Source organism: Homalodisca vitripennis, chromosome 4 (assembly GCF_021130785.1).
Source record: "Homalodisca vitripennis isolate AUS2020 chromosome 4, UT_GWSS_2.1, whole genome shotgun sequence".
Classification (NCBI taxonomy): Eukaryota; Metazoa; Arthropoda; class Insecta; order Hemiptera; family Cicadellidae; genus Homalodisca; species Homalodisca vitripennis.
In genome coordinates this window covers 86556029-86583142 of record NC_060210.1, presented here as the reverse complement: position 1 = coordinate 86583142, position 27114 = coordinate 86556029, and the positions used below count along the sequence as shown (strand labels likewise).

At 32.0% G+C, this 27114-nt stretch overlaps 2 protein-coding genes across 2 annotated transcripts; one reads left to right on the top strand and one right to left on the bottom strand.

Annotated features, from left to right (window-relative positions):
• Positions 1-493: 493 nt before the first annotated feature.
• LOC124361095 (cuticle protein 18.7-like) lies at positions 494-10156 on the bottom strand. Its single transcript, XM_046815130.1, has 2 exons — positions 10073-10156; positions 494-1315 (listed from the first exon to the last, which is right to left on the bottom strand). The coding sequence occupies exons 1-2, from the start codon at positions 10154-10156 to the stop codon at positions 494-496; spliced, it is 906 nt and encodes a 301-aa protein (XP_046671086.1).
• A 7956-nt stretch (positions 10157-18112) lies between these two features.
• Positions 18113-21483, top strand: LOC124361094 (cuticle protein 2-like). The gene is made up of 2 exons (XM_046815129.1): positions 18113-18124; positions 20980-21483. The coding sequence occupies exons 1-2, from the start codon at positions 18113-18115 to the stop codon at positions 21481-21483; spliced, it is 516 nt and encodes a 171-aa protein (XP_046671085.1).
• Positions 21484-27114: the final 5631 nt, after the last annotated feature.

Below are 27114 nucleotides of genomic sequence, written 5' to 3'. Positions count from 1 at the left end.
ATAACGGGCTGTTGATACTGTTATATAGATTAATACTATATAATATCATTATCGGCAAACGACCTATTTCATTTTGGCATTTGAGAAAACAAAATGAAATAAATTAAATATACCGCTTACAATAGAAACCATATTAAAAAAAAAATGTACCACTCATGTTCTTTACTGTCCGAAGTAAGAATGTATGAATAATATGTAACCTTTTATTGTATACTCGGAAAGATTTAGGGACAAAATAATTTATAAAATTAGACAATTTATTTCAATTACTATATACATTCATATATATACATATTATTATTGTTGTTAACTGAACAATAATCTATTGGTTGCAGATAGATGACTATGAAAGGTTTGATATTTTTGAGTAACAGCCTCAACTTATTTCAGTTTCTCGGTGATCTGCTTGCACCAAAAATCTCAGCAGAACTATAAAAACCTTCTAATGCGAGGTAATTAGTTTATTGAACTCTCCTGAGGATAAGAGTTGGGCCTAGTATCTGATCTGGCTGAAAACATTGGGTCCTGGAACTCCAGCACCGGTGGCGAGTTTATAGTGTTCAGCCAAATGAGCGTTCTTAGTGGCTGCAACCTCTGGAGTGTCAGCCAAGAATCCCTCAGGGGTGACGATGATGTTGGCCTGAGGTCCTTGGAAGCTATTGTATTGTACAGGGTTGTAATTGGTTCCAAAATTTGACTGTGCAACGCCCTTCAGTTTATTGTGCTCGGCTAAATGAGCATTTTTTAAAGCTTCTACTTCTGGAGTGTCGGCCAAGAATCCCTCACGGGTGACGATGATGTGGGCATGAGGATCTTGGAAGCTACTGTGTTGCACAGGGTTGTAGTTAATACCAAACGTTGGTTGAGCACCGACATTCAGTTTCTTATGCTCCGCTAAGTGGGCGTTTTTGATAGCTGCAACTTCTGGCGTGTCGGCCAAGAATCCCTGAGGAGTGACGATGATGTTGGCTGGAGGTCCGTTGTAGCTTGACTGCTGGGATAGTCTGTACTTCAGGGAATATGCCTCATTAGGTGTGTTGGTCTGGGGAGAATGGAAGCCTGTATGTTGGACAGGGTTGTAGTTTGATGCACGATTTGGTTCAGCAGCTAGGTAAAGTTTCATTTTCTCTGCTAAATGAGCGCTCTTGAGAGCAGCGACTTCAGGAGTGTCAGCCAAGAATCCCTGAGGAGTGACGATGATGTTGGCTGCAGGCCCATTGTAGCTTGACTCCTGGGCTAGTCTATACTGCAGGGAATATGCCGCATCGGGTATGCTGCCATCGGCCTTCACTGCGACCAGGAGGGTGAGAGCGATCTTAAAACAGAAGCGATATGTTTAAAAGCCTTGTGTATGTTACAATGATTAAAATAAATCTAATCTATCGGACGTAAATCCTTAAATCCGTAAATAATTATGTAAGACGAGTGTTTTACTTAATTTAAAAATTTTGTGTTTAATTCAAAGTGTCAACATAATTTTAAATAATTCAGGAGATAAATATTCTAACAATTTATGCACTAAATAGTCACAAACGCAAATTTGCATATACTCTGAGCAGTGTGACAAGTTATTAACTAAGACTATTTCACTGAATCACGTACATTGCATTTCGTAAGTCTTTTGGGACATAAATAAAAATTGAGAACATATTTGGCTGTATTAACAATTTATGTTCTCTAACGTATACCACAGTTGTATTTGCTTCTAAATTATGCTTAATAATTAAATAATATAAGCATATAGCTACTTAGTTTACTTTATAGCTTTTTAAAACAAGCTATGTAAACATTTCTTCGGTAGTTTAATGTATTTCGTGTTTTGCCTACTTTATAAAGTAGCAGAGAAATTGATTTACGTGGTATTTATTTGATGTCAATCAATAGCCATGTAGACGCAGCATCTGCAAATCGTTGTTTCAACTCTTTTAATATGAAAGCGATTGAAAATGTATTACTATCACACGGTAAAAAAGTTTGAACATTTGATCAACTATAAAATACAAATATGTCATAAAGTGAACGATGGTCGGCCTTAATAAATGGGATGTCTACATCTCTTCGCCCTTAAATTATTAAAAAGAACGGTAAAACTTAATAGATATTAAAAACTTAAATTCCAACAAAAATTATCACTCACAGTCTCGAATGAGGAAATGCTAACTATCATTAGTTTGTCTTTAAAAAATTTACATTTTGATACCAACATAAAATTCTTGGCATTATTTAAATTGCACATTTAGTGCTGACTGGTCATCCTATAATGAAAGGATACTTGTAAGAGCGTATTGCTTAGGAAGAAAACCTTCACCTACGTAATAAATTTGCAAATGAAGTAGTGTCAATATATTAAAGTTTTCCAGTTCATGTTGACATTGACAAGTAACACTGGTTGTTTTACTTACGATCCAAAGAGTTAAACCACTACTGCCCTTGTTAGAATATAGGAATGCAATATATTGCAATTAAAAGTACATGTCAATACCTCGAAGAGTTTCTCCCTGTGCAAACACCACGTTTATATGTAATTTATTGTGCATTTGTTACCGTGTTGATGTTAGCATTAACATTGAGGAATAATAATGATATGTAAGTTATTGAATACTTTCCAGGTTTATATTACTGCCTATTTGGAACAGAAAACAATGGAAAACATAAGAAACTACTGTAACTGTTTTGCTCTTCTTTGGTTGATTATGACATGAACCATTTTTGTTATTTTATTAAATCTGCGTAAAAATTTAAAAAAGATAATGCAGAATGAAAGAAAATGTTTAGTTTGAATAAACTTGTTGCCATGCTTTGTATTGTACAGTAGTCGAGATGGAAATATACAAAAGCTTATAATTTTCCCAATTAGGTGGCAGTATAAACAACTTATTCGATACTTAATACCATTGTTATGTAAAACTGTATTTAAATATATTAGCTATTACGTTTGTTATCTTGTTCATAATCTCTCATTATTTTTTATAGAACCATATTTTTCGAACTAGAGGTATGTAGGTTCTAATAGGCATATATAAGATAAAAATACATTTAAAACAATTTATGACAGTATTTAGAACGCTAGGATTCATATTGTAACGTAAAAATAATTCTTACAATTTATGGCGAATTTGAGCCTGTTTTAGCCTACTTGAAGGTGTTGTACTTTAAGTTGAAAGATGTTTCTGACATAATATGAGTGAAACACGTTATATATATATTAATAAAACTTTAAAAATGTTTAAGAAATGTTTTGTATATAAAAAACAAAGTAATTGAAGTATAAATTCACAAATATCTCTTTGATTAGTGAAGTATAAATCTGATTCAAAACCATCCTTATACACCATTTTCAGATACTTTTAAATGACATACTGAAATGTAGCCTTTTGGAAGTAAAATATTGACAAGTATTCATAAAATATAGTGCTTGTCTTGTAATATAGCGGAGTTATCTTGTATTTGATCAATGTTTAATTTGAACAGGAAATAATAATTAATAAAACTACTTATTACATTTTTTTCTATTCACAAAAAAAGGTACTTTGTACAAAAATAAGTATTAATTTGTACGAAAACATATTTATTACATTTAGAAGTCTTCTTGTTCAATATTTTAATATTTTTATCAAATTTTCTAGAGGAAACAATAAAGAAATAAATTATAAATAATTTTAATCTAAAAAAGTATCATATTTCATAAAATAGCCTGAAAAAATATACTAATATGTTATTTTTAATAAAGTGTTTTTTCTTACCAAACACTTCATGTTGAGGGCAGCTAGGCAGTGACAGAGTATACCCTAGAATATATATATTTATAACAGGCACTGTCAAGGTCCTGACCTCACCCTGCAGCAACGCTCAGGTATTTATCTGATAGAGGACTTTCCGTTCTGTAGATTTAAAAATGTCCTCTAGTAATAAACTCATTTATGTAATCTGTATAATTTGCGTTGAAACTAGAATGGACATGTATTTTTGTCTTATACATAATGTGTCTACAGTTTAGTAATTTTAAATAATAAATTATTTAAATATGGAAATTAACTAATTCGTATAAATAACTTTTAATATTCTCCTTACTTTTTTTCTTTTCTTAACTTAATTTTCTTTTATTTTTCGAATTAATTTTCACACTTACTTACAGGGATACGTAACACGGTGTGTCACTAAATACCGCTTGTTTAAGTATTAGTGCCTGTCTTTTACAAACCATTTTGTTTTCACGTAAAAAATAGGAGCTTTAATTTAGCTTTAATAACACAAAAATAAATTGTTATTCCTAGGCAATCAATAGAAAATTTGTAATACATTTACAGATACACGTTTAATAAAATTAACCACTTTATCAAAGTTCAAAAATACCTTTACATATTATAACCACAGAGTGATAAACCACCCCATTTTAACAGTTCATATATAAGAAGTTCCAGAACTTGTAAGAGATTTTTAGACCAAATAAAAATGTATATAATCACAGTTTCTTCTGTCTCATGGATTATTTTTCTCAAAACCATTTTAAACATTTTATTGTGCGTCCAGATTTAAAAAGATTGGGTATACATTAAAACAAAATAATCAGTATGTATAAAATACATTATACATAAATACATTAAAGAGGCTAATATTTTCAAAATTGTACGATAATACTTATTTAGGTCTACAACAATCTACCATTGAATGAGACTTTCCAATATCTTTCTTAGGTAGGCGGGTGTTAGTAGCAGCTTTCGGTTGTACAATGAAGTGAGCAGCTAATATTCTCTACAACGAAGCAAAAATCACCTAACTCCTGTTTATAAAATCAAAAATTTTTCCTCTTAAAATATAAAAATAACAAATTATGAGTATAACATTCCACATATAGCGTAAAAGCTTTGCCAATGCAGCAGGCAAGCAATAAGATTTATAGCCCATTTCATTTTAAAGATATCCTGCGGACAATTAGAAACATATCAGATCATAAAATGATTTTTAAATTCCCTCCGGCACGAAATATAAAATCAATATCAAATAAAATAAAGTCAGTATACGGAGTCATAGCCTTCAATGAAATTCTTGCGTATATATAAATGAAGTTGAATACAGTCAAATGATAGAAACTCTCTAGATATCTTGTCAAATTATGCATTCCTATTTTCCTTAATTAACTTAGGTATCATAGCAGTATTCAAATAATGATATTACCGACGAGGTAAGATGGTTACTAAAAAGCAAGATAGCGCGGAAATCATATCTTTCACCATGTTTTCTATTTTATTTCTTTTAGATCTATGAGTAAAAGCATGATATTGTAGTCTCAAATGACTGGATTCAGTTTATATACCAATTTATTTAATTATGGTTTTCCTTGTTGCTATCATGAATAGCCATAGGACTAGTGTTAAGAATGTTTCTAACGCTCACCCAAAACCTAAGGAGTAGCATGCATCAAAATCGAACTCAGCGTTTTTAATGAATGTATAAACCTTCTTACAAAATTTAAAGTCTATTAGTCAATTCGTTTTCGAGATATCGTCCGTATAGAGAGACAGTTATATGAATAAACAGTCAGATAGATATGAAATTTAACCCATGGAGTGATACAGAGGAGGCAGAAAAGTCTCAATAGGTTATTTTACTCAAATATATGGAAAATAATAAACACTTGAATGCCCTTATAGTTTAATTGAAATTATTGGATGTTATAGTTTATCTATTGATAAAGGACAGAGACGAAGCAGGAATTTTATATTGTGAAGTTTGACGGAACCTGTAAACAACGAGGTAGTAATGGCAGTGTTGTTGTTTATGTTATAAAGCCTAGCACCCAGCGAACACGATACAAGTGATACTACCTGATGTTTGCGATTGATCCTAACTTTGTTTACCCAAATACACCGCTTGACATACTAAGTGTCATATCTGATTTAGCAATGATTGTATGGTATTTATATGTTACAATTGAACGTTATGGACAGTATTTTAAAATAACTAAACTTCTAACAAACGCTTTGATGATAAAAATTCACATATAAAGTGACCCAATAATGTAAAAATGCTTTTGAATTAATGTTTATTGTGTAGATGGCTCAAGCAGTGTATTTATCACATTATTATGACGCTGAACTGGAATCGGTATAATATAGTGAATCTAGATGATAATAAGGTAATACTTTAAGAAAAACAAGGCAGCAAGTGAAAATAAAAGAATACGTGGCTGAAAGAAGAATTGAAGCACAAGTAAGTAGATACAACCATTGACAATTTTTTTTACACAAAGGCACAATAATTAGTAAATAGCTTACCTAACCTCACTTAGCCCTATGCAAATCTGGTAATCCTCTTTTTAACCTAGCTATTTATTTTTTACCTAAAATACTGTATTGTTTCTGAACTGCCTTGAAGAAAGTGCGTCGTCTATCTTCAGACAAGCCAAAAAGGAAAGGAATAATCAAACTAAATTAGAAGAGAAAAGGGGGAGGAATTAAAAGTATTAGAATTATTTATGTGAAAAAGTGTGCAGGTCAATCACTGTTCGCAATTGAAATTCAAGCTCAAAGGGGAAGACATGGCCCTGCTCTCACAAAGCTATATAGCTTGAAGAAGTCAGTTGAAATTTTAGCAAATGTTATGTAGTTTGACAAATCATGTGACATTTGACCTTTTATAGCATTAAGCTTTTGGCAGCGATTACCGGAAACTGAAACAAGACCAAAACTTATCCGAGGTTTTGAGCACTTCGTAGGAGGTAGAGACACACCGGATTTTATTAATAATATAAATCCTACCAAAACAAACAATCAGAACGACACTATTTTTTCATAAATTACTTTTTTGTGTTAACAATGATTGACTGGCTCAGAATATTAGTAGTATTTTCTGTAGGTGACGCTAACAACTGTGCGTCCCAAAACATATAGAGTTTACACCAGATATAACATGACAAAATTATTTTAGACATATTTAGTTAATCAGTGAGCAAAAAAGGTTAGGGGTTGGGAAGTAAAATACTGTACATGATTCGATATTATCGTTTAATATAATTGCTTATAGATTGTCTAGTAATTATTTAGTGAGTAGTTTCTAATACTTGTAAGTAATTTGTAATTATGAACATCCGTTCAGAAGATATGAGTCCACCTCTGAATACAAGTTTGGTGGACTTCTGGTAACACACCTTTAGGCAACGCAACTTAAAGCAACACATTCATTACCGATGCAGCATAGCAGCTCAATTTGCGGTAGTTTGATAAATACAATTGAACCTTTTACTTTTTACAGAAAATCTCAAAATAATAATGAAATGAGTGACAATAATTGTCGTAAATCTCATAACAACACTTCAATCATTTCTATACTCCAGACCATGAAAGGGGGTTATCCAGTCTTCCAGTACTTCTAACAGGGGATTATCAGATATAAAGTTCATGAAGTATGTGTATTTCTTGGATCAGTCAAATTTTATATAAGTAATATCTATAATTACAACCATACACTCATTAGAGCTCAGGACACTATTAAAAAATCTCTAAAACCCCTTCCGATAATTTCCATACCATAATAACCAATAACCATTCCTAAAGTTACCTCAGATATGAACTTTCCAGTCTATGAAAGAAGTCCAAACACATTGAAAAACTATGCCACAGTTAAATTTATCCATAAATTTCAAATATTACATTATTTAAAGCCAATAATTTCCACATCAACAGGACATTTTGCCTAGATTTCATGACAAAAGCAAGAGTACCATTGGGATTTGAGATGGAGATCTATAATGTTATTTGAGAGAAATTAACTGCCCCTGATTCTTTTTCAACATGTTTACTCATTTTAGTGAGTGGTCTCCGAAGGACACAACTGAAACCAAGTTGGAAGTTCAACAATAGTTACTGAGTTCAGTTTTGAATAGCTAGAATAGATTTCCCTCCTTATGCTTGCACAGTCTCGATGCATATTAAATAAAACTGACGTATTTATACTTGATAGCTAATAGTTTTGTAAATAATTACACATTTTATACACAACATTGTTATAAATATATATTTATATACACAATACAGTATAATACTCTATTGTGGTGAATTACTTGAGACAGGTGCAACAGTTGACTATAACAATTATATTAACTTGTATTTTACATGACTTCAAAGAAAATCAGTCAGTCCCCCCCCCCGAACTTAATCTACAAATAAATATATTTCAATATTCATAATATACTCTAAGAAAATTGTTGTTTTGTACCAGTACGATAGAATCTTGTTACATAACGGTGCAGCCATTGGAAATCATCTATCTATTTTTTTATATTGTTTATCATTGTCCGAAAATAGACACTAAACTTAAAATATAGTTTCATATTCTCAACTTATATTATTTCATGATGAATTTATCTTTCTTTTAATAATGATTGTGTCTATTAAGGGCCAAATCCGTTTTATACCGACAGGGAACGTTTTCTTCAGTACTATTTTGTGATGATTTGCAAATGAAGGAAAAAGTATTAAAATATAAACATAGCTATTTTGTTTATATTTTTAATACACATTTCCTTGTTTATAAAAACTTATACTACTTTGTATAAATGAAATAGCAAGTGGCATCTGATGTATAATTGAAAAAGCCATTAAGGAGGTAAAAATAGGTTACTAAAAAAAGGAAACACTGGTTTATATGAGCTACAATATTATGGATAGCTTACCTTTTATAAATGAAATACTATCTGTTAAATTAAATACAATGAAATATAACAATAAAACGCACAATTCAAAACTAACTGGGATGGAAGGGTGGGCAAAGAAATCAACACTGTTATCGTTGAAACATGGGGAGTCATAGGAATAACTTAATGAGTATTATTATATTTACTGATTATTATCTTCTAATACCATAACACTTCGTTATAATTTAAGGCTTGCTACTGTTTCTTAGAAAAATTATAAATTTCATCACTTTGTATAGCGTTTGACTTGTACAAAACAAAAGATTTGCATAAATATATTCATATACATTTGAAAATCCATTTTAGGTCAACAAAAGATACAAAAAAATTAACTAAAATATACAAGAAACCAATCATCCAAATAATATGAACAAATATATTCATTTAAGTATACAAAATAATAAAGAACTAGAATGATATATTCCATGCTCAGTTTGTAGACTAATGAAATACAGTTTATTTTACTTACAGTCTCTGAAATCTTAGAGGATGGTTCATTTCGGTTACACCACAAACCAAATATAAAATAATATAATGTCAGGGGGAACATATCGGTTCACCTGCGCGAAACAGAGGGATAGGTTCCTGAACCTGGTAATTGCCTCTCAGCTATCCGGCTTATGCACACTCTTCCAAGTTTAAGCTGTGTAAAATCCCAGACTTTTACAGTACCGTGATATCCTCTGTATTATGCTTACCTGCTCCAATGCCTCCTCAGTGCCTAAGTAAATCAAGGGATCTGAGAGTTTGCTCTGTAACGACGGACATTCATATATGTTGTTCCCAACCGATTTGTCAGTCTCTTCACATTTTCCAGGGTTTCCTGGTCAGGTGCCTTCGGATTATTAAATGTCTTGTAATAAAACCAGTTATCTTGCGGATCTACGTTATACTTATTTTAAGAGAATCTGCTGTAATATTCCTTGATGGTCCATTGAGCAACTGCTTTGCTTGGACGTTTCCCCAGTCCATTCTCAATGTTTCGGTGCATTAAACACCATACGAAGCTATAGGAAACTCCACACGCTGCTTCAGGACCAATAAGAGAGCAATTGTCTCCTAAGTTAGCGCAATTATCTGTCCCCTCATTACCTATAATTCTTCTGTGTTCTTGCACCCACGGTAAAATAACTGTATTAGTTTTCGCCAGTGATTTAATGAACATAATTATAGCATTCCCAATCTGTCTTTGATATGCAGTCATAGTTGATCATAGGCTGAAGAACAGCCCTGCTATCCGAGTTAATGTATATGGTTTTCCTATATAGGCTCTTTTCAAATTAATTCTCGAATATTCGTCAAGGGCAATGCCTTTAGACTGAATAATCCGTTGCCAGTTTGCCTAGGTTAAAGCTAAAGCTGGCTTTAGGTCTGGCTCACCAAAAACCTACCCCAGTGCCCTTCAAAGTCTCCAACTCTTCCGTGCACCAGGTTAGGGCCTTCTTTATATGGCAGGCTCTCCATTTCACCATTTATCTCTTTCAACAATATTGACTTGAAATGGTTTTCTAAAGTCCATAAACTTTGACACTCTATCAGACATCATCTCTAGAATATCCAGTTTTAGAATGACAGAGATCTTGGAGTGCTTGCTAGTATGGTGAGAATGACAGTTTCCAATTGCACTGAAGACTATAAGCAGCCACTGTGCGTATCATGGAGCCCCTTTTCTCCATGCAAGATAACCATTGGACCCTTGAAATACTTTTAACGTCAATCACCTTTAGAGCTTTTGGCCATCATACTAATGAGCCTTACACCATTGTCAGTGTAGTCTGAGGTAGGCTATTTATGTATTTCACATGACTGTTTCAGGTGAGTTTAACTCCTAGATACATGAACTCCCAACTTACCTGTACCTAACCCCAACATAATTGGCTGTTTTGTTTCTAGCTTCCTTTATTTGTACATTTTACCATGACGGTCCTAAAGGATTACCAGCTGGTCCTTCTTTAGGACAATCTCATACTATAGTACTTCCACTTCCCTAAATCTTTCTAAGATTTCATTGTAATATATGAATGTCACCTGATTTGAGTTCTTCCAGGTTCCTTTATTTTTATCTATATCTATATAGTTTTATCCCAATCATATAAAATACCATGTTAAGTAAATTGGAATAGTAAATCTATATTATTGGGTTTGAAGATATTATACACAGCGAAGCGTTTTATCGAAAGTACGTTGTTTATCTATACTTTAGGAGTAATAAATTACTATAATAAACTGAATTTATTTGGGATATGTCTTCAGGCTCATCATTAAAGGATACCTACTATTAATACTAAGTATTTTTCAAACACTACTACTGTCAAATAAAATTTTATTATTTACATTATACTGGTACAATGTAATTAGCTTATTACACAGAATACATAGTTTATTATTTACAAAGTGGAATATAAATCAATAAGATCCATAATGACCTTTTCACATTGTAGGGAGTAAAGCTTTACGTGTCAATGCTAATCTTTAAGCTCTCTTGAGCGTTTTGGCAAATTCAGCTAAGTGGGCTCGCTTTGCCTCTGCAACTTCTGGAGTTTCAGCGATGAAACCTTCAGGAGTAACCAGCACATCAGCTGGTACAGAAGATTTTATAGGGGTAGTGACAGGGGTGGCGACGGGTGCAGAGATGGCATCTTGGTAGAACTGGCTCGTCCTGAAGGTGTTGTGGTACTCCTGGTAGAGGTGGTCAGGAGACAGCCCGGCGGCAGCGATGGCATTGGCGTGTTCCGCGTAGTGGGCAGATTTGGCAGCGGCTACTTCAGATGTGTCAACCAAGAAACCCTCAGGAGTGACAGCAGAGCTCCCCACTAGGTACTGAGGGTTGAGCTTGTAGTATTGAGGATAGTTGAAGGCAGGTACAACAACAGGAGGTACGTACTCGTTCAAGGGAGTGGCCTTCGCAATGATCTCTGATGTAACTAGTGGAAGGGCTTGCTGATGGAACGGTAGGTCGTTACCGGTGTTAGGGGCAGGTCCTGAAGCAACACTAGCCTTGGCTAGCTCTGTAAGGTGAGCAGCTTTGGCTGCTGCCACTTCAGGGGTGTCAGCCAAGTAGCCATCTGAAGTGATAGTGGGGGTGAAATAATTAAGTGGTATTATAACGTCACTGTGGGCTACAGCGACTAGGGCGAGAACAATCTGTGAACAATTTTGCAGTTAGTTACAATACAATTTTAATTTTATTTCATAAAATTGATGATAAGAAATGAAATGTCTTTTACTGCATCAGATAATTTATAACCATTTATCAAAAAACATCATTCCTTATTATCTATTAAGCTTTAAAATATTACTAGTTCTAACACATTTATTCACACATTCATACTTTCTAAAGCTATACAAAAAATAATGATCTTTCTGTTATTCTCCAATACAATTTAACAATAAACACCCCTGGTGTTGACCTAACCGTTATCAATGGTTTATTCCGTAGAATTCAGAAGCCACCTGATAAATATTAATACCATCTCAAAAGAGCTATAAATCTGGAGAGATATTTTCTGATATTAGGCCTTCAGGAAGTATATTGAGTATTTTGGCAGGTGTTCAAAAGTAGTAGTACGGTGCTGGGACGCTAAGGATATAGTTTCTCGCTCTTATCTCGTATTGGTGCATTACTCTGCCCTGTGTACACTTGGTAGGTACACTTGAAACGACAGTAAAGGGCAGTCTCAAGCAAGTTCGAGCATGGAAAGGTCAATAGCCTAATACGAATTGCTTTTTCTGGAAGCAAAAGCTCTATAAAGGTTTGCATTGACACAATTAACACACAGTCTAAAACTATAGGATAAGTAAGCGTAAATAAGTCCAAAATAGGCCCTTAATTGTATTTTTCGGCTACGCAAGGTGAAGAAAATTTGACGAAAAACAAATATACCAGAAGCAACTCTTGTAGACACACTGCCAATATGGTAGTTTCAGGTCAAGTATTTGTCAAAGTGTAATCCTAGGATCTTGGTGGATTCGTCCACCTCAAGAATGACGTCATCGACATTACCCTTAGCTTACAGATTATATATAAGGGTTTACATAAAAGAGTGTAATGAAACTTGATTTTCTCAATTTACACATTTATGTATTTCAAAATCTCCACTTTCTACTTAGTAACTTAATGATGAATGCATCTATATTTTCTAAAAATCCTTGTATTGTTTCGAATTTGTTTTAAATCAATAAAGATCACATAAATAAGAAGCTGAAAGAAGTAAAAAAATCGCTAATTGCCATACACCACGATCGAAGTTAGCGTTTCTCATTTAGAAATGAAGCCTTTGCACAATGTCGTCAGTTTGTTTTCCAGATATCGTATGGACAGACAGAAATAAAATGTTTTAAATACTTCAAGTTATGGGCATCGCTGACGCTCAGCTATCAAATAAAAATATTTATATAAACCTTACGTTCAACGTATTAACGGTATTTCTAGATATATGGTTGTACTAAATGTCATAGATTTCTCCTATTATACTCCAAACGGCGTCCATAGATCTAAGATTAAATCACTAACTGTTTAAACAAGTACATGTACGGCTTACATAAGTATGTCTTCAATATGTTTAGATGTTGTGCAATTTAACTAAAATTTATCTCGAAGGTTTTCCTAAAATTTTTATAATTTATTAAACACACCTTTAAATTTTATTAATGTAAATAAAGTAAGCCCGATTTCTTTCTAGTTTTAAATAAACAAAAAAGCTGTTTTATATGAATTAACGTACAAGTTTTATTACAAATCATATAGTAAGATGCTTACCAGGCACTTCATGATGTAGACACTGTAGGCGCGTGATGTGACTCTAGTACATATAAAAGATATTTAAAGAAAATCAATATCAGCCAAGGTCCTTACTCACAATTCCCCAGAGCTGCAGGGCTCCGGTATTCTCGGAGTTAAGGGGATTTCCCCTCTCAGCTGTCTGTAAATGGAAGAAACTGATCAATACTTGAATCATAATGTGGTATATATTAATAGCTAACCACTGTTTGTTTACTTATCGACGGTTTTATTTTCAATTTGTTTCAATCCTATTTCAATCATTTCCAAATCATTATATAACTAATACAATCATACTTGGATTTATAGCCTACGTTTGTGTGGTGAGATATAAGTGTTTTTTTGCTATCAGGTTCAGCACTGAAAGGAAATGTCAACACAAATTTTGATCTAATTACCATTAAGTAAAAGTGGATGTTTTAAATGATAATTAGACACCGTTATGAAACAAAAATTGAAGAAAACTCATATGTGCTCTCCTTATCAGGAATCTAAGGAAAGTAACAAAAATAATAAGTAGTATTAAAACACATTCTACGTTGTGTTTAAGTAATAAATTAATATAAATATTTATACTTATTTTTATTATTTCTTAATAGTTTCGTAATAATTAAAGTTAATTGAAATAAACTTTACGAGTGATTATTATTACACCATACATGTGGCTAAATATAAAACCAAAATCTTAATCTAAATATAGTGTTTCTGCGTCTTTGTTAAATTTGAGTTAAAAGCTGTATACTGTTGGTTAAATTTGGATTATGTTCCATAAATATGATCATAACTTTTTTGTTTCTATGATATTCAGTGAAATAAGTTTTATTTTTGTTTTCATAGTTAACAAATTGGTCAATAAACAAATTCAATATGCCGCGCAGTTTGAGTTTATATAGAAAGTTTCAGCAGTAATGAAAGTGGTTCAATTTAACAGTTTATTTTGCGCCATTGTTATGTACACACAATGGGAGAGTTTTACAGCTAATAGTAGGAACTGAGAAAACACGGGAATGAACACAGATTTCATTTTATATACGGCATATACATCAGTAAATCTTTTATTATTTTGGTTTCTCGTATGTTTAAGTTTTACCTAAAAAAAAGACGACGTGTATGTATATATATACATATATATATATATATATATATATATATATATATATATATATATATATATATATATATATATATATACATACACACGATGGGGTTTTTTAAGATTTCATATTAGTACAAATAATGTTGTAACAATAGTTTAGTAGTATTTAGAAATAACACTCTGTAGTGTACAAAGGTTCAGGTGTGCCATTATATTTCAACCTTACACTGGTCCAATCATATCCAATCGTGTGTTCGTAAAATAATATAGTTGTATAATTATATCATCGATAGTATTATTATCGATAAGATAATTATTAAAAGTGATATTTTTTGAACAGCTATCGTCCACAAAGCTTGTATTAATTGGTTATGACCGCATATATAAGGCGCTTGATAAAGATCTTAAAAATGTCATCAGTGGTTTCATGTGACTAGATTAAAAAACGCTAGCAAATAAAATGTTAGCGATGATAACTATCATCTAATCAAAAGATTGTAAGTGAAGTTGTCTGATATAAGAAAGATTACGTCAAAAGTGTCATTACACAAGTACTGAATTTTAGGAGGTGATATGGTCCTGAGAAGACGGAGCTGTCAATTATTCAATTTTATGTAGGCGCTGATGAAAAAAGTTACTTAAGAAGCCAGAATCTCAACATATATCCCCACATCGTAGAGAAATTATTAATTACTCCTCAATGGAATCGGTAAACCCGTTTTCGCAGGGTATGATGAAAACGTTTTGGATGTTCAGACACCCAAACATAGGAGTAATTTAAAAACTATTGCAGTCGAATACAGGAGAATTAAGGGAGTAAGTTGTTGGCGGAAGGTTCGAGTCTTCAATAGGACAGCTCCCAGATTGGTTTCTGTTATATAACAGAATAATTAATATTGAAACGCTTTGGGGCATGATTGAGCTGCATCATCGACCTAGCTTAGTTCCCGTCATTACCAGAAACGAACTACACTGAGAGCAGTAAAAAACATGCTCAGATATATGAAATCTCTGATGACCAAACTTAAACCACATATAAAATGTAGTGCTTCGTACTGAGTAGCATTTTATAAACGAGCAATGTCCGTACAATACATTTAGTGCTTCGTACTGAGTAGCATTTTATAAACGAGCAATGTCCGTACAATACATTTAGTGCTTCGTACTGAGTAGCATTTTATAAACGAGCAATGTCCGTACAATACATTTAGTGCTTCGTACTGAGTAGCATTTTATAAACGAGCAATGTCCGTACAATACATTTAGTGCTTCGTACTGAGTAGCATTTTATAAACGAGCAATGTCCGTACAATACATTTAGTGCTTCGTACTGAGTAGCATTTTATAAACGAGCAATGTCCGTACAATACATTTAGTGCTTCGTACTGAGTAGCATTTTATAAACGAGCAATGTCCGTACAATACATTTAGTGCTTCGTACTGAGTAGCATTTTATAAACGAGCAATGTCCGTACAATACATTTAGTGCTTCGTACTGAGTAGCATTTTATAAACGAGCAATGTCCGTACAATACTAACAACGAGAAAGGCTACCACGTGTTAATATGTAATAACGATATCTCACAGTCATCAACAAATGCCAATAATTTGCAATATCTATGTCTACAATCTTCTATAATATTAATTTAAACTTGGTTTTTAAATAATAGTACAGTTTTAAACAATTACTTCTTAAATATAGAATCGCAATCCTAAAAATATATACTAGTACTAGCTGTTTCCCGCGGCTTCGCACGCTTTTCGTAAGTTTTGCCCGCGTATGAGCATTTCTGGTTGAAGTAAATTATATTTCCAACCCCGATGTAGATTTTACCTTGATGTCACGATCAAGAAAATATGTCAAAAATGTATTGTACATGCATAATGTATTTTATTACAAAGTGGTCTACCACTCAACCTTTAAGTTCAACCAAAAATTTAGTTTAGACAATTATACATCATAACTTAGCGCCTTCAAATAGTGTTTCACTGTTTAATATACGTATCTATCTCGTAATTGCAGGTTATAATGTGCAGGCGCTTTGAAAACTTTTCTTCATTGTATTCGTTTATATTCACGACATAAGCGAATAATTCAGATAATAACTATAATATCTTCTAAGTTATACTAAATTACGGATACATGTGAAATTTGATTGAAATTGGTTCAGTCGTTTTGGAGTTTATTGGCAACATACATCGTGACTCAAGATTTTTATATATATAAGATAATACATGGTGTAATGAAAAAGATTGTATACTATAAACTCAAATTTTAACATTCATTGTCAAACATATAAATATTAGATTGTACTTTTATTATTTCTGTATTAAACCTATAAAAGGAAATATCTCAGTACATGCACATTTTAACCGTGTCATTGATATGGCCTCGTGTAAAGAACGATGGGAGAAAATTAGTCCATAATCTAGAAACTTGTTAAAGTCAAACATTTTGTAGACGAACTTTTTATCTTCATTGGGGGCAACTTTCTGTGATAGTTTACCTTACACACTAATCAAATGCTGAGTGTCGAATTCAGGCGTAATTTATGTTGGAAAAACGCATGAAGATCTGTAGTTTTGCATTATTTTGAAATTATATTTGAAGCACTGGGAAACAGGTGTTTTATGACATTATAACCTACATTGTTGTCAAGATACGTAAAATAAACCATATCATGTTAGTGATAAGCCAGCAAAAACGTTACAGATAACAAATTAGAAAATACTTTAGATTTCGTTAGCTCTAATCAAATAAACTAGACAACTGTAAAATGATCTTAATATTAATCATCTCTTTCGGACATTGCGCTTGTGTTATTTTTGTGACTTTCCTTATATTTTATGTATCGAATTAAATATATATATATATATATATATATATATATATATATGCATATATAACATAGTAAGCCCCTAGTTATAATAATTTTATAATATACTCGTACTTAATTTGTAACTTATTTTACAAGTGCACACAATTTAAGAAATTCGCTCTAACTTTCGAGCTCTATGCACGCTGTTTCTGTACACTTTATCAAAAAAGCCTAAATTATTCATTTTTTATGTGAATTTGAACACTTTATGGAGTATTCATAAAATCGCTTTAAACTGTATAGCCTATACACTAGTTTAGAAGTGTGAAAGTAATACAAGAGAAATTTTAATTCTCCAAAACAATAATTACAGTTTTAAAGTATATAAAACAACATAAGAACAAGGATTCAGTATTACTGCTTCAATATATGATCAAAATGTAAAACATGATCATTCAATTTGGTGGTTCCATTATTGTAGTTACTATGAGTAGTATTTTTGGAGAGGCCAATTTTTTTCCAAGACATTTCAGATAGCACTAACTTGACACACAATATCTTTCTTTAATAATGCAGTAGATACACAAGTACCTGTGTGATGCTAGTAACTAGCGTATCCCCCTGAGCGAAAGATTAGGTTATGACCTTGTTATGACGCCAGTATATTCTATGCCTATATATATATGTACACACTACAGTACATAGTTCGTGCTACCTCTAATATCATGAGGCTTCTGGTGAGTTGTGTCAAGTTTTTTTATCACAGTAAATGATTTGAAGTATTTAATGATTAGGTTGTAATACCACGTTGTAAAGTGTTATAACTTTGTAACAGAAATATTAAATTTTTGTAATTGTACATAAGTAGACCAAACAAACCATTGCTTAACGGTGAAAAATTCATAAATATAATCAAACAAAGGTTATATTTAAATTTGTAAAAAGATTTACAAAATATAACATTATAAAAACCTGATAAAAATATTTAATTGGTAAATCGCTATTAATTATGTACAGCTTTTAAGTATTTATTGTTATTGATACGATAAAAGTGTTTCAATAGCATCCATTTCAGATAGTTGCTCTAAATACAAGGACAGTTTTAAATATTAATGTAATCATTTTTATACGTGAATTGTAATAGGGTTTATCAGATTATACTCGATATATCCATACCTTATCCCTTACCTGAATGTCAAAGAGCATATGAATTATAAGAAAATATTAACTATGCATATATATAAGTGTCTTTAAGTACATATATGTTATCATTTAAATGCTCTTTGATTCAGGTAAGGGATAAGTTACTAACTATGATTAATTAAAACGAGTTTCATGTGTAGAATATTAGGCTATATAATCTATTTAAAAATCATTATATAACACATGCCGAATTTGAAAATGCCAATAACAGAATTTTGTATACTAAAATGGGTCGTTTTGCAATTTTTATCATTAAATGAGAAGTATCCTTATATAAACACCATTTAGAAGTAAATAACAAGAGTATATCATATCTAGACCCACAGCATTGAAAATTTTGAAGTCTTAAAGAGATAAAATAACTACCCGATTTTCACCAAAGACATACTAATGGCTTAATTAAAATAATATGGTGATTCATTATGGATGACGTATATATGCAATTAAAATTCAAAGAAGTATTACTAATTATCCTCGTAACTGATCGCCGAGGCACTTAGCACTTTTTAAGTTTAGTTACAAATCCCAGAATAAATGTAGTACTTCAAAATATAACAATAGTGTCTGCGATGTTTGAAAAACTTTATCTTATTGAAAATAAACCAGCTTTTAAGTATGCAGCGTACATTTCTGCGCTCCACGCGTCAAAACATCGAATACGGCACGCCGAGCGAACATTACCAGGTTTCAAGTACAATACAGAGTGTTCCATATCAGATGTCTCAAATTGTTTGTGTTAGAACTTTATCATATATTTATTGAACTAAATTTTTTTATACTAAACTGAAAGTTTTAAAGAAGATTAAAAATATTAAGATAAAATTAAGAACAGAGTGTTCCAAAATCCGTGGTTTTGGTGGTTTAATCTAAAGTTTATAAATGTAATCATGTGTAATAATAGTGTTGGTGAAAGCGAAATTAATTGCTATTTTCGGAATAAATGCTTGGTAGTATAAGCCTGTGAAGTGTAAGGTTATATGTATCCTATTACATTGGTTGTAACTTTCTATTTATTAATTAGTATACTAAAGTTTATTTTAATATGCTACATGGTAATTATCTCAAAGAAATTTCATTTTTGTGGAGAACCTATTTACTTACTGTAAAACTTTCTCTAAAAATTATTTTAGACTCATTTTGTGAAACTCTGTACAACTTATTGATAAAAGCTTTTCATAGACAACTGATATAAATATCAATATGGCATATGTATTTGTATGACCTAAAAAAATGGCACTAAATATAGACTTTTACTATCTGGACTTAGAATTGCGCTCAACTCGCATGTTAAATTAATGTAGGTGAAAAGAAGAAGAATGCTAAATTTACCAATAATATATTAAAACGTTTTAAAACATTTAATAGTATGTGAGAGACTCACATGAAGGATTCAATACTCTAGATACTACATTTTTCCACATGGCTACATTACGGGCTATAGTACGCTATATACTATAGCTTTAAAAGTAATACCGTTACTTTTTCCTGTCCAGTTTATTATACAATAACAAAACTAATTGGTGTAATTTATTTTCAATTTATTACTAATATTTGCATAACAAATACTTAAAGCTTTCCATTGACAAGGTATTTGTTATTTAAACTATTAATGTTTATGAAAATGTACAGAAAATATGTGTTATTGATGTAGCCTTCTAGATTGCAGAATTTCTAAAAAAATACAGATTATGTTATAAATAAATCTCTACATATACACTATCAAATAAATAATGAATCTCTTAGCAATTCACGTGACGTTGGCATTTAAGTTAAATACATCTAGATCGTCAGATTAATTATAATAACTTTAACAAACAACAACCGAATAGGTTATAAAATTCCTGTTATCTCAAATATATGCATTAATGGTTTTGAGGGCCAATATCAGGGCTCCACTTATCGTATATTTATGTTGCAATAAGTACTATTAAAGAATCATTTAATTTACAAAGTGACTGAAAATTTTACTCTCAAAATAATGTTATTTATAAGTTATTAATAGAAGCTATAATAAACTTCGAAAAAACGAGCACCAAAACGTACTTTGGTGTTAGCTAGTGTCATTTACGAAATACAAAAATGTGCTTTAGAATCAAAGAATTATATTTGAGGAAACCTAAATTAATATACAATATAGAGTAGTATTATAAATACTAGCCTATTCACTAAGAGTTTACGTTCGGAAAAAACGATCTATAGAACGTAGAGCTAGACCAATCCACTATACCTAGCCAAGTACCAAGTACCTTGCTATGTAATACTGCTAATTCTAACGAAATAAGTATTTTCATACAATGTAGAAGAATTATATAAATTTAATATGTAGAAATATATATTATTTCATTGATCTAAACATAAATGTCACTAACATACAACTCCCATTCCTCAGATTCTCATCGCCCTGGCTGCCCTAGCCCATGGAGACAGTCTCCACTACGTACCTACAGTAACGTCGGCAGGTTTCATTGCTGACACACCAGAGGTCGCCGCTGCCAGAGAAGCCCACTTGGCCGAGTACACGAGGGCTGCTGCCGGAGTTTCACCCTTGTTTGATTACGCCGAATATTATAAGTTCTACCCTCAGTACCTGGTGGGATCCTCGGCAGCCCCCGTCACTCCTGAGGGTTTCTTAGCCGATACTCCTGACGTAGTCGCTGCCAAGTCCGCCCACTACGCGGAGCACGCCAAGGTCATCGCTGCCGCCGGGCTGTCTCCTGACTATCTCTACCAGGAGTACCACAACAGCTTCAGGACAAGTCCTTTCTACAAGAACGCACCCGCCCCCGCCCCCGTGGTTGTCAACACTGAGGGTTTCATTGCCGATACACCTGAGGTTGCTGCTGCCAAACAAGCCCACTTTGCTGAGTACGCCAAGGTGGTCGCCAGGGCTTGAAATGGGTTAAGGTCTCCTTAACCGCTTACCTTTAGAGAGAGAGAAAGACTGTTAATTAGATTATTCCAAGAAGATTCATCACGAATTTGTGTCATCTATTATAGCAGGGCAGTTGTCCACAATTTTAAATTATTTATTCATCTTGATTGTTAAACTTCATTAAAATATATCAAAAGATAACGTGTTAATACTTTTTGTGCTAATTTAGTAGCTCATGCCATTTACTTTAACTTATAGTTCATATTCTTCCAAAGTAAATACTTTTAAAATAATCTTGTCCATGAAGAAGGAGCCCTACTTACAGAGTGGTACAATTGAAAATAATATTGTACATATCATAAAGCTTCTGACCTCCGAAATAATATAATACAGATCTCACAGGTATTTGCAAACTACTTAAAAAGTATTCTAACTTTTTCTTTGTGGTTTAGTTGTTGTCGTAGCACAATTATAGACCAATGTAGTAAACGAATGATATTATTTTACAATCATTCAAAATATTTCCTTAGAGTTAATTAGTTTGATTGTTGTATAAGTTATTATTCTTCCGTAATCTGCCTTTGGATGTTTCGTTTTAGAGTATCAATATTTAAGATTATAGAAGGTTTAAAGCTAATAGAATAAAGCGTTACAGATAAAAAAAAAATAATTACTTCAAAATATTGTCGTCGAAATCCAGTTTAAATCCAGTACTAAATCAGAGACGTAGCATTTAAATAGATATCTTTATACCTTTCCGACCGGTTACAATACGTCGTGAGAAATTTTCCAGAATCGTGAGATATTTTAATCTGTATTTCTTCGTGTAAAAACACTTGTCTCTCTGGGTTCAGTACTGGACCAAATATTTGTTCCTCCTCTTGGTCAATGACTCACCATGCACCGTAGGACCGTCGGTTTTCTTCAGTGATTCATCTATTATGTTGTTTGTCGACTACACAACCCTACTCTTTTCCTATAAGACCTCATCTGCAATGATCCAAGCTGTAATTTGCTATTCTCCTTTACTGCTCGAATAGTAAAAAAGAAAAATCGTTTTTTAATATGAACAAAACACAAACTGTTATGTTCTGTCCACCTCTAAATCGATGTTATAATTATTAATATATTTATATTACGAATGATACTCTTCAAAAATCCCCTATTGTGAAATTTCTTAGCCTTTATATTCAACGTAATCATCTCACATGGGAATTTCACATAGATAGTCTGTGAAAAAACAGTTCTTCAATTTATGTAGTGAGAGTCAAGTTTCTATTAGTTCCCGAGAAGCTCTCAAACTTGTTTATTCCAGTATTTTTTCTTAATGACACTTATAACTATGTGTTGGGTTTTCATGACCCTGTCGAACATGGCGAGGATGTTTGTACTTTATCTCTTAGAATTATTGTCTGGAGACTGGAATCTAGTGATTGTTGAAGGGAGCACAAGTCTTGACAATTTGTAATAATTAATCGCACTATAAATTTCGTCAATCAATAATTTAAAATACTTTAAAAGTCTCAATTACACATATTACACCAGAAATAAATCGTATTTTTCCTGAATTGTTTGAGTTTCAAAAAATAATTTTGATCTTGGTCGTAAATAATTTAACAATATACCATGTAATTTTAAAACTTCCCAAAGCTCGTCGATTTTCAAGAGGAAGCTAAGACTATCTTTCAAAAATCGCCTTCTACAGTCTTGAAGAGGCGGTGTGATATCTTTTCTGTAATTAGTAAAGATTCTGAAATTGATCACTTATATTATAATGTTTGTAGTATTTGGTGTATTATTCTGTTTTAGTGATATTACATGAACCCAACAATTAAAATTTTCTGTGCTGTCTATAAATTTGATTTAATTTTAATACAGAAAATATTTCTACGTGTAGATCCCGTAATTATAAATTAATGGTTTTAAATTTTAATGATTTTCTTCCTTTTCAAAATTTCAATTACAATTGTAATAATTTATATTCTTGTCGTCGTTTATTGTTGTTTATTAAACACTATATTTATACTACTGTAGATATCTTTGTATTTGTTTATTGTAAGCCACTGCTATATAGTTGTATGTAATAAATACTTTTCCATAACGTGACGTACATTTCGCTATAACTGAATAAAATATAAAAATATATATGTTATTTCGGAGAAGTCTACCTGCAAAGTAAGATATATTATTTCTTCATGCACTAAAACGTTGAAGAATGTTCTTATAACATATACGTATTAAATATGAGATCAATTATGTAGAGAAAATTAAATATATGGTTAGACCACGTACAGAATATTTTAATATTTAAACAGTTACATGCACTTTGAAATAAACACGTATTGGTTACAAAATAATTATAAGGAAATGAAAATTTCAATACTTATCCAAACATATAATGGGGTATATTTCTTTAAATTTTAATTTATATTATTTTAAAATGACATAAATATCCTTGCACATTCTGCTTTAGCGGTTTTATGGTAATATGTTATTGTAATTTTATATTTTTGAATTATATGTTGGAAATGAAAATCAAATCGAAAATTCTATCAAAATTTAATAGAATCTGATGATATTGAAGTGAAGCATAACACGTGTAATCCTTTTTTAAATGTGGTTGCCAAACCTTACTTTTGATCAACTGTGTGGAATGTCTCACGAGAGTTCGAATATGTACAGAGAAAAGGGTTTTAACATGTAATTAGCACACATTTGAGCTTAAGCACAACTATTACTTAAGACGTTTAATATAATAGGCAATACTGTAAGTATTGTAATACATATTTTCGGAACTCAGATATTTATTTAAATTTAACTTAATTTCAGCCCCCAATTGAAGATCACATATTGTTTTGTTACTAATATAAATAACTGCTTATGTCTACAACGTAACACAAAATTCGGTGAGTCAATTGGACATAGCGATCAATGTGCATTTAATTGGGTAAAGAAAAATTAAATTATAGAATTATCTCACCCAATGGAAAATTAGTATATAATTTAGGAAGAAAAGATAAAAGGAAGGACTGATATAAGAAATGAATGACGTAATAAACACCGACTGCGATTAATTTTTGTCACTATTGAGTTTGCGATTCCAGTAGCAAGCTGCAGTATTTTATGTTGTCTGCGTATATGACCATATTACATGATGGCAATTCAGGTCATTTCAAAATTTAATTAAAACTTTTAGACTTAGAATCAAATGTCGGTATGAAATATCTTTAGATAAAACTTTAACAATATATTTTGTGAGTACTTTTATTTTAACAATAAAGTTTTACTATAAATATAAATTCGTACAAATGGACAAAATAAATATGAAGCGTGACGGACCATCATTCGCAAAAGTGTGCGTGAACAGAAAGCTATTTGATTTATCTACAACTAGAGGCGTAAAAATCATGATCTGGCGACCAACTTGGCGTACTCAGCGAAGTGGGCTTGTTTGGCGGCAGCGACCTCAGGGGTGTCGGCGAGGTATCCCTCAGGAGTGACTATAACGGAGGAAGGGACAGCTGCGATGACGCTCTTGTAGAAAGGACTTGTCCTGAAGGTGTTGTGGTACTCGTGGTAGAGATGGTCAGGAGATAGCCCGGCGGCAGCGACGGCCTTGGCGTACTCCTCGTAGTGGGCGGCTTTTGCAGCGGCTACGTCAGCAGCGTCGGCAATGAAACCTTCGGAAGTGACGGGAGCTGCTGGGGCTGCCACCACGTACTGAGGGTAGAACTTGTAGTATTCAGCGTAGTTGAACGCGGACGGGGCAGCTGCAACCCTGGCATGCTCGGCCAAGTGCGCAGCTCTAGCAGCAGCGACCTCTGGTGTGTCCGCAACGAAACCTTCTGAAGTGACTGTAGGCACAAAGTGGAGACCGTCACCGCGAGCTAGTGCAGCCAGAGCTAGGAGAATCTGGGAAATTAAATTGATATGTTAGATGTTGTATTTTATAAATATAAATTCATTCTCAATCCTTGAATGTAAACAGCTTCTGTAATACGCAAATGGCAAGATGAAGGAGACGGTCATGGTTGGCTATGATAATATGAAAAGGAGTGTTTGATTTTTAATATACGACTATTGCTATCCAGCAATATTTGTGCACGTGGATTTCATGCCTGCGTGGAAATATATTCGAAAAGACCAGTGAATGAATTAACTGTAGTTAAAAACTTTTATAATATGGTATTGAAAATGGTTTCATCAGAATAAATATATAATATGTTTAATTATTTAATAAAACACACACTCTGGGACCATTTGAAATAAACCATTTTACTAGGGATTGTGTTTAGTTCTCATAGGTAATAATGTTTCGAAAATATTCTAAAAATGCAGACTTTGTTTTAATGAATGTGAAAGTTATCAAAATGATTTCTAATTTAATTAAATAACCGAGTGATAGGAGATAAGCAAGGCGATCAAATATACGATCATGTAAAGATTTTATTGAAAGTAATGGAATATAAATACTAGGTATTATTTGTAATATTTATCAATCCTGAACGATATTTTGGTTATATCATGGGTAGACCTCGTATTTTTGCATCCATTGTACATACTATATAAAGATATTTAAGAACTGTATAATCATTTATATATATGAATTTTATACTTTAGCTTGAAGATATGGTGGAATTTTACAACAATATTATCGATATTAGTTAGAAAAGATATGCAAAGGTAAAGTGAGTTAGCGTTAAATTTGAATCAAATTCGGTTAGTGTAATATCTTTAATTTATTCCATTCATAAATTTGTTTGATCAGACCGAGAGAATAAGTTTCCTTTCAAAACTTTGTTGAATTCAATTGTTCAATATATTTTACTATTAATTTAAATGTAAGAAAGTTGATTCTTCAATCAAATTCTAAGAGTAAACGTTTATTATGCACTGCAATGATTAATGATGAAAAATAGCAACTATATTTAATGTAATATTAATATATAGTATTTGCAATAAGTAATTTAATAAATTGTACGGAAAACAAATCACCAAATTTTAAGTATCTTTTAATGACACTATTAAGCTATTTAAAAATAAAAAGAATTAGAAATAGTTCATTTAAAAATAATGAAGAAAAATGGAACTAACTAACACAAAAAATATTACTTTATAATGATTTTAAGAATGATGGTAAAACTGTATAAACTCACCAGGCACTTCATGATGTGAGAGTGAGGGAGGTACAAGCTCAGTACTGAGAGTTACCCTCTGTATGTTTGTTTATATAGTCTTCATGTCTACGCCAAGGTTACGTCCTAGGGCCATCGTAACTTGGCATTCCTTGGATTTTCCGAAGTTCTTCATCTTTACGTGCCGGTCAACACAACATTTTTATTCGGTAACAACACAGAGTGTTATATCTTCATGGAATAAAAAGTCTAAAGTATGGAATAAAATATTAAGTATGTATCTATGTAGTTTTAATAAGTTTTGTATAAATTTTATGAAACTAACTAGACTACTCGAAATAAATTAAACAAATGTTATTTACAAGATTTAAAACATTTCCACTACTAAAGGACTTAAAATACCATCGTAATGATAAAAACATCGTAACCTGTAAACATTTTTAAATATGACAACTTTTCCACTGTTTTAAAGTGTTTTTGTTTATTTTATGAATATATTTTGCAGCTGTTTTAATTT

Excerpts from the sequence above, each read along its gene's own strand:
- LOC124361095 (XM_046815130.1), bottom strand. The coding sequence starts at position 10,156 with ATGGAGAGCCTGCCATATAAAGAAGGCCCTAACCTGGTGCACGGAAGA. Across the intron at positions 1,316-10,072 it reads GGCACTGGGGTAGGTTTTTG|ATCGCTCTCACCCTCCTGGT; the intron begins GTGAGCCAGACC and ends TTCTGTTTTAAG.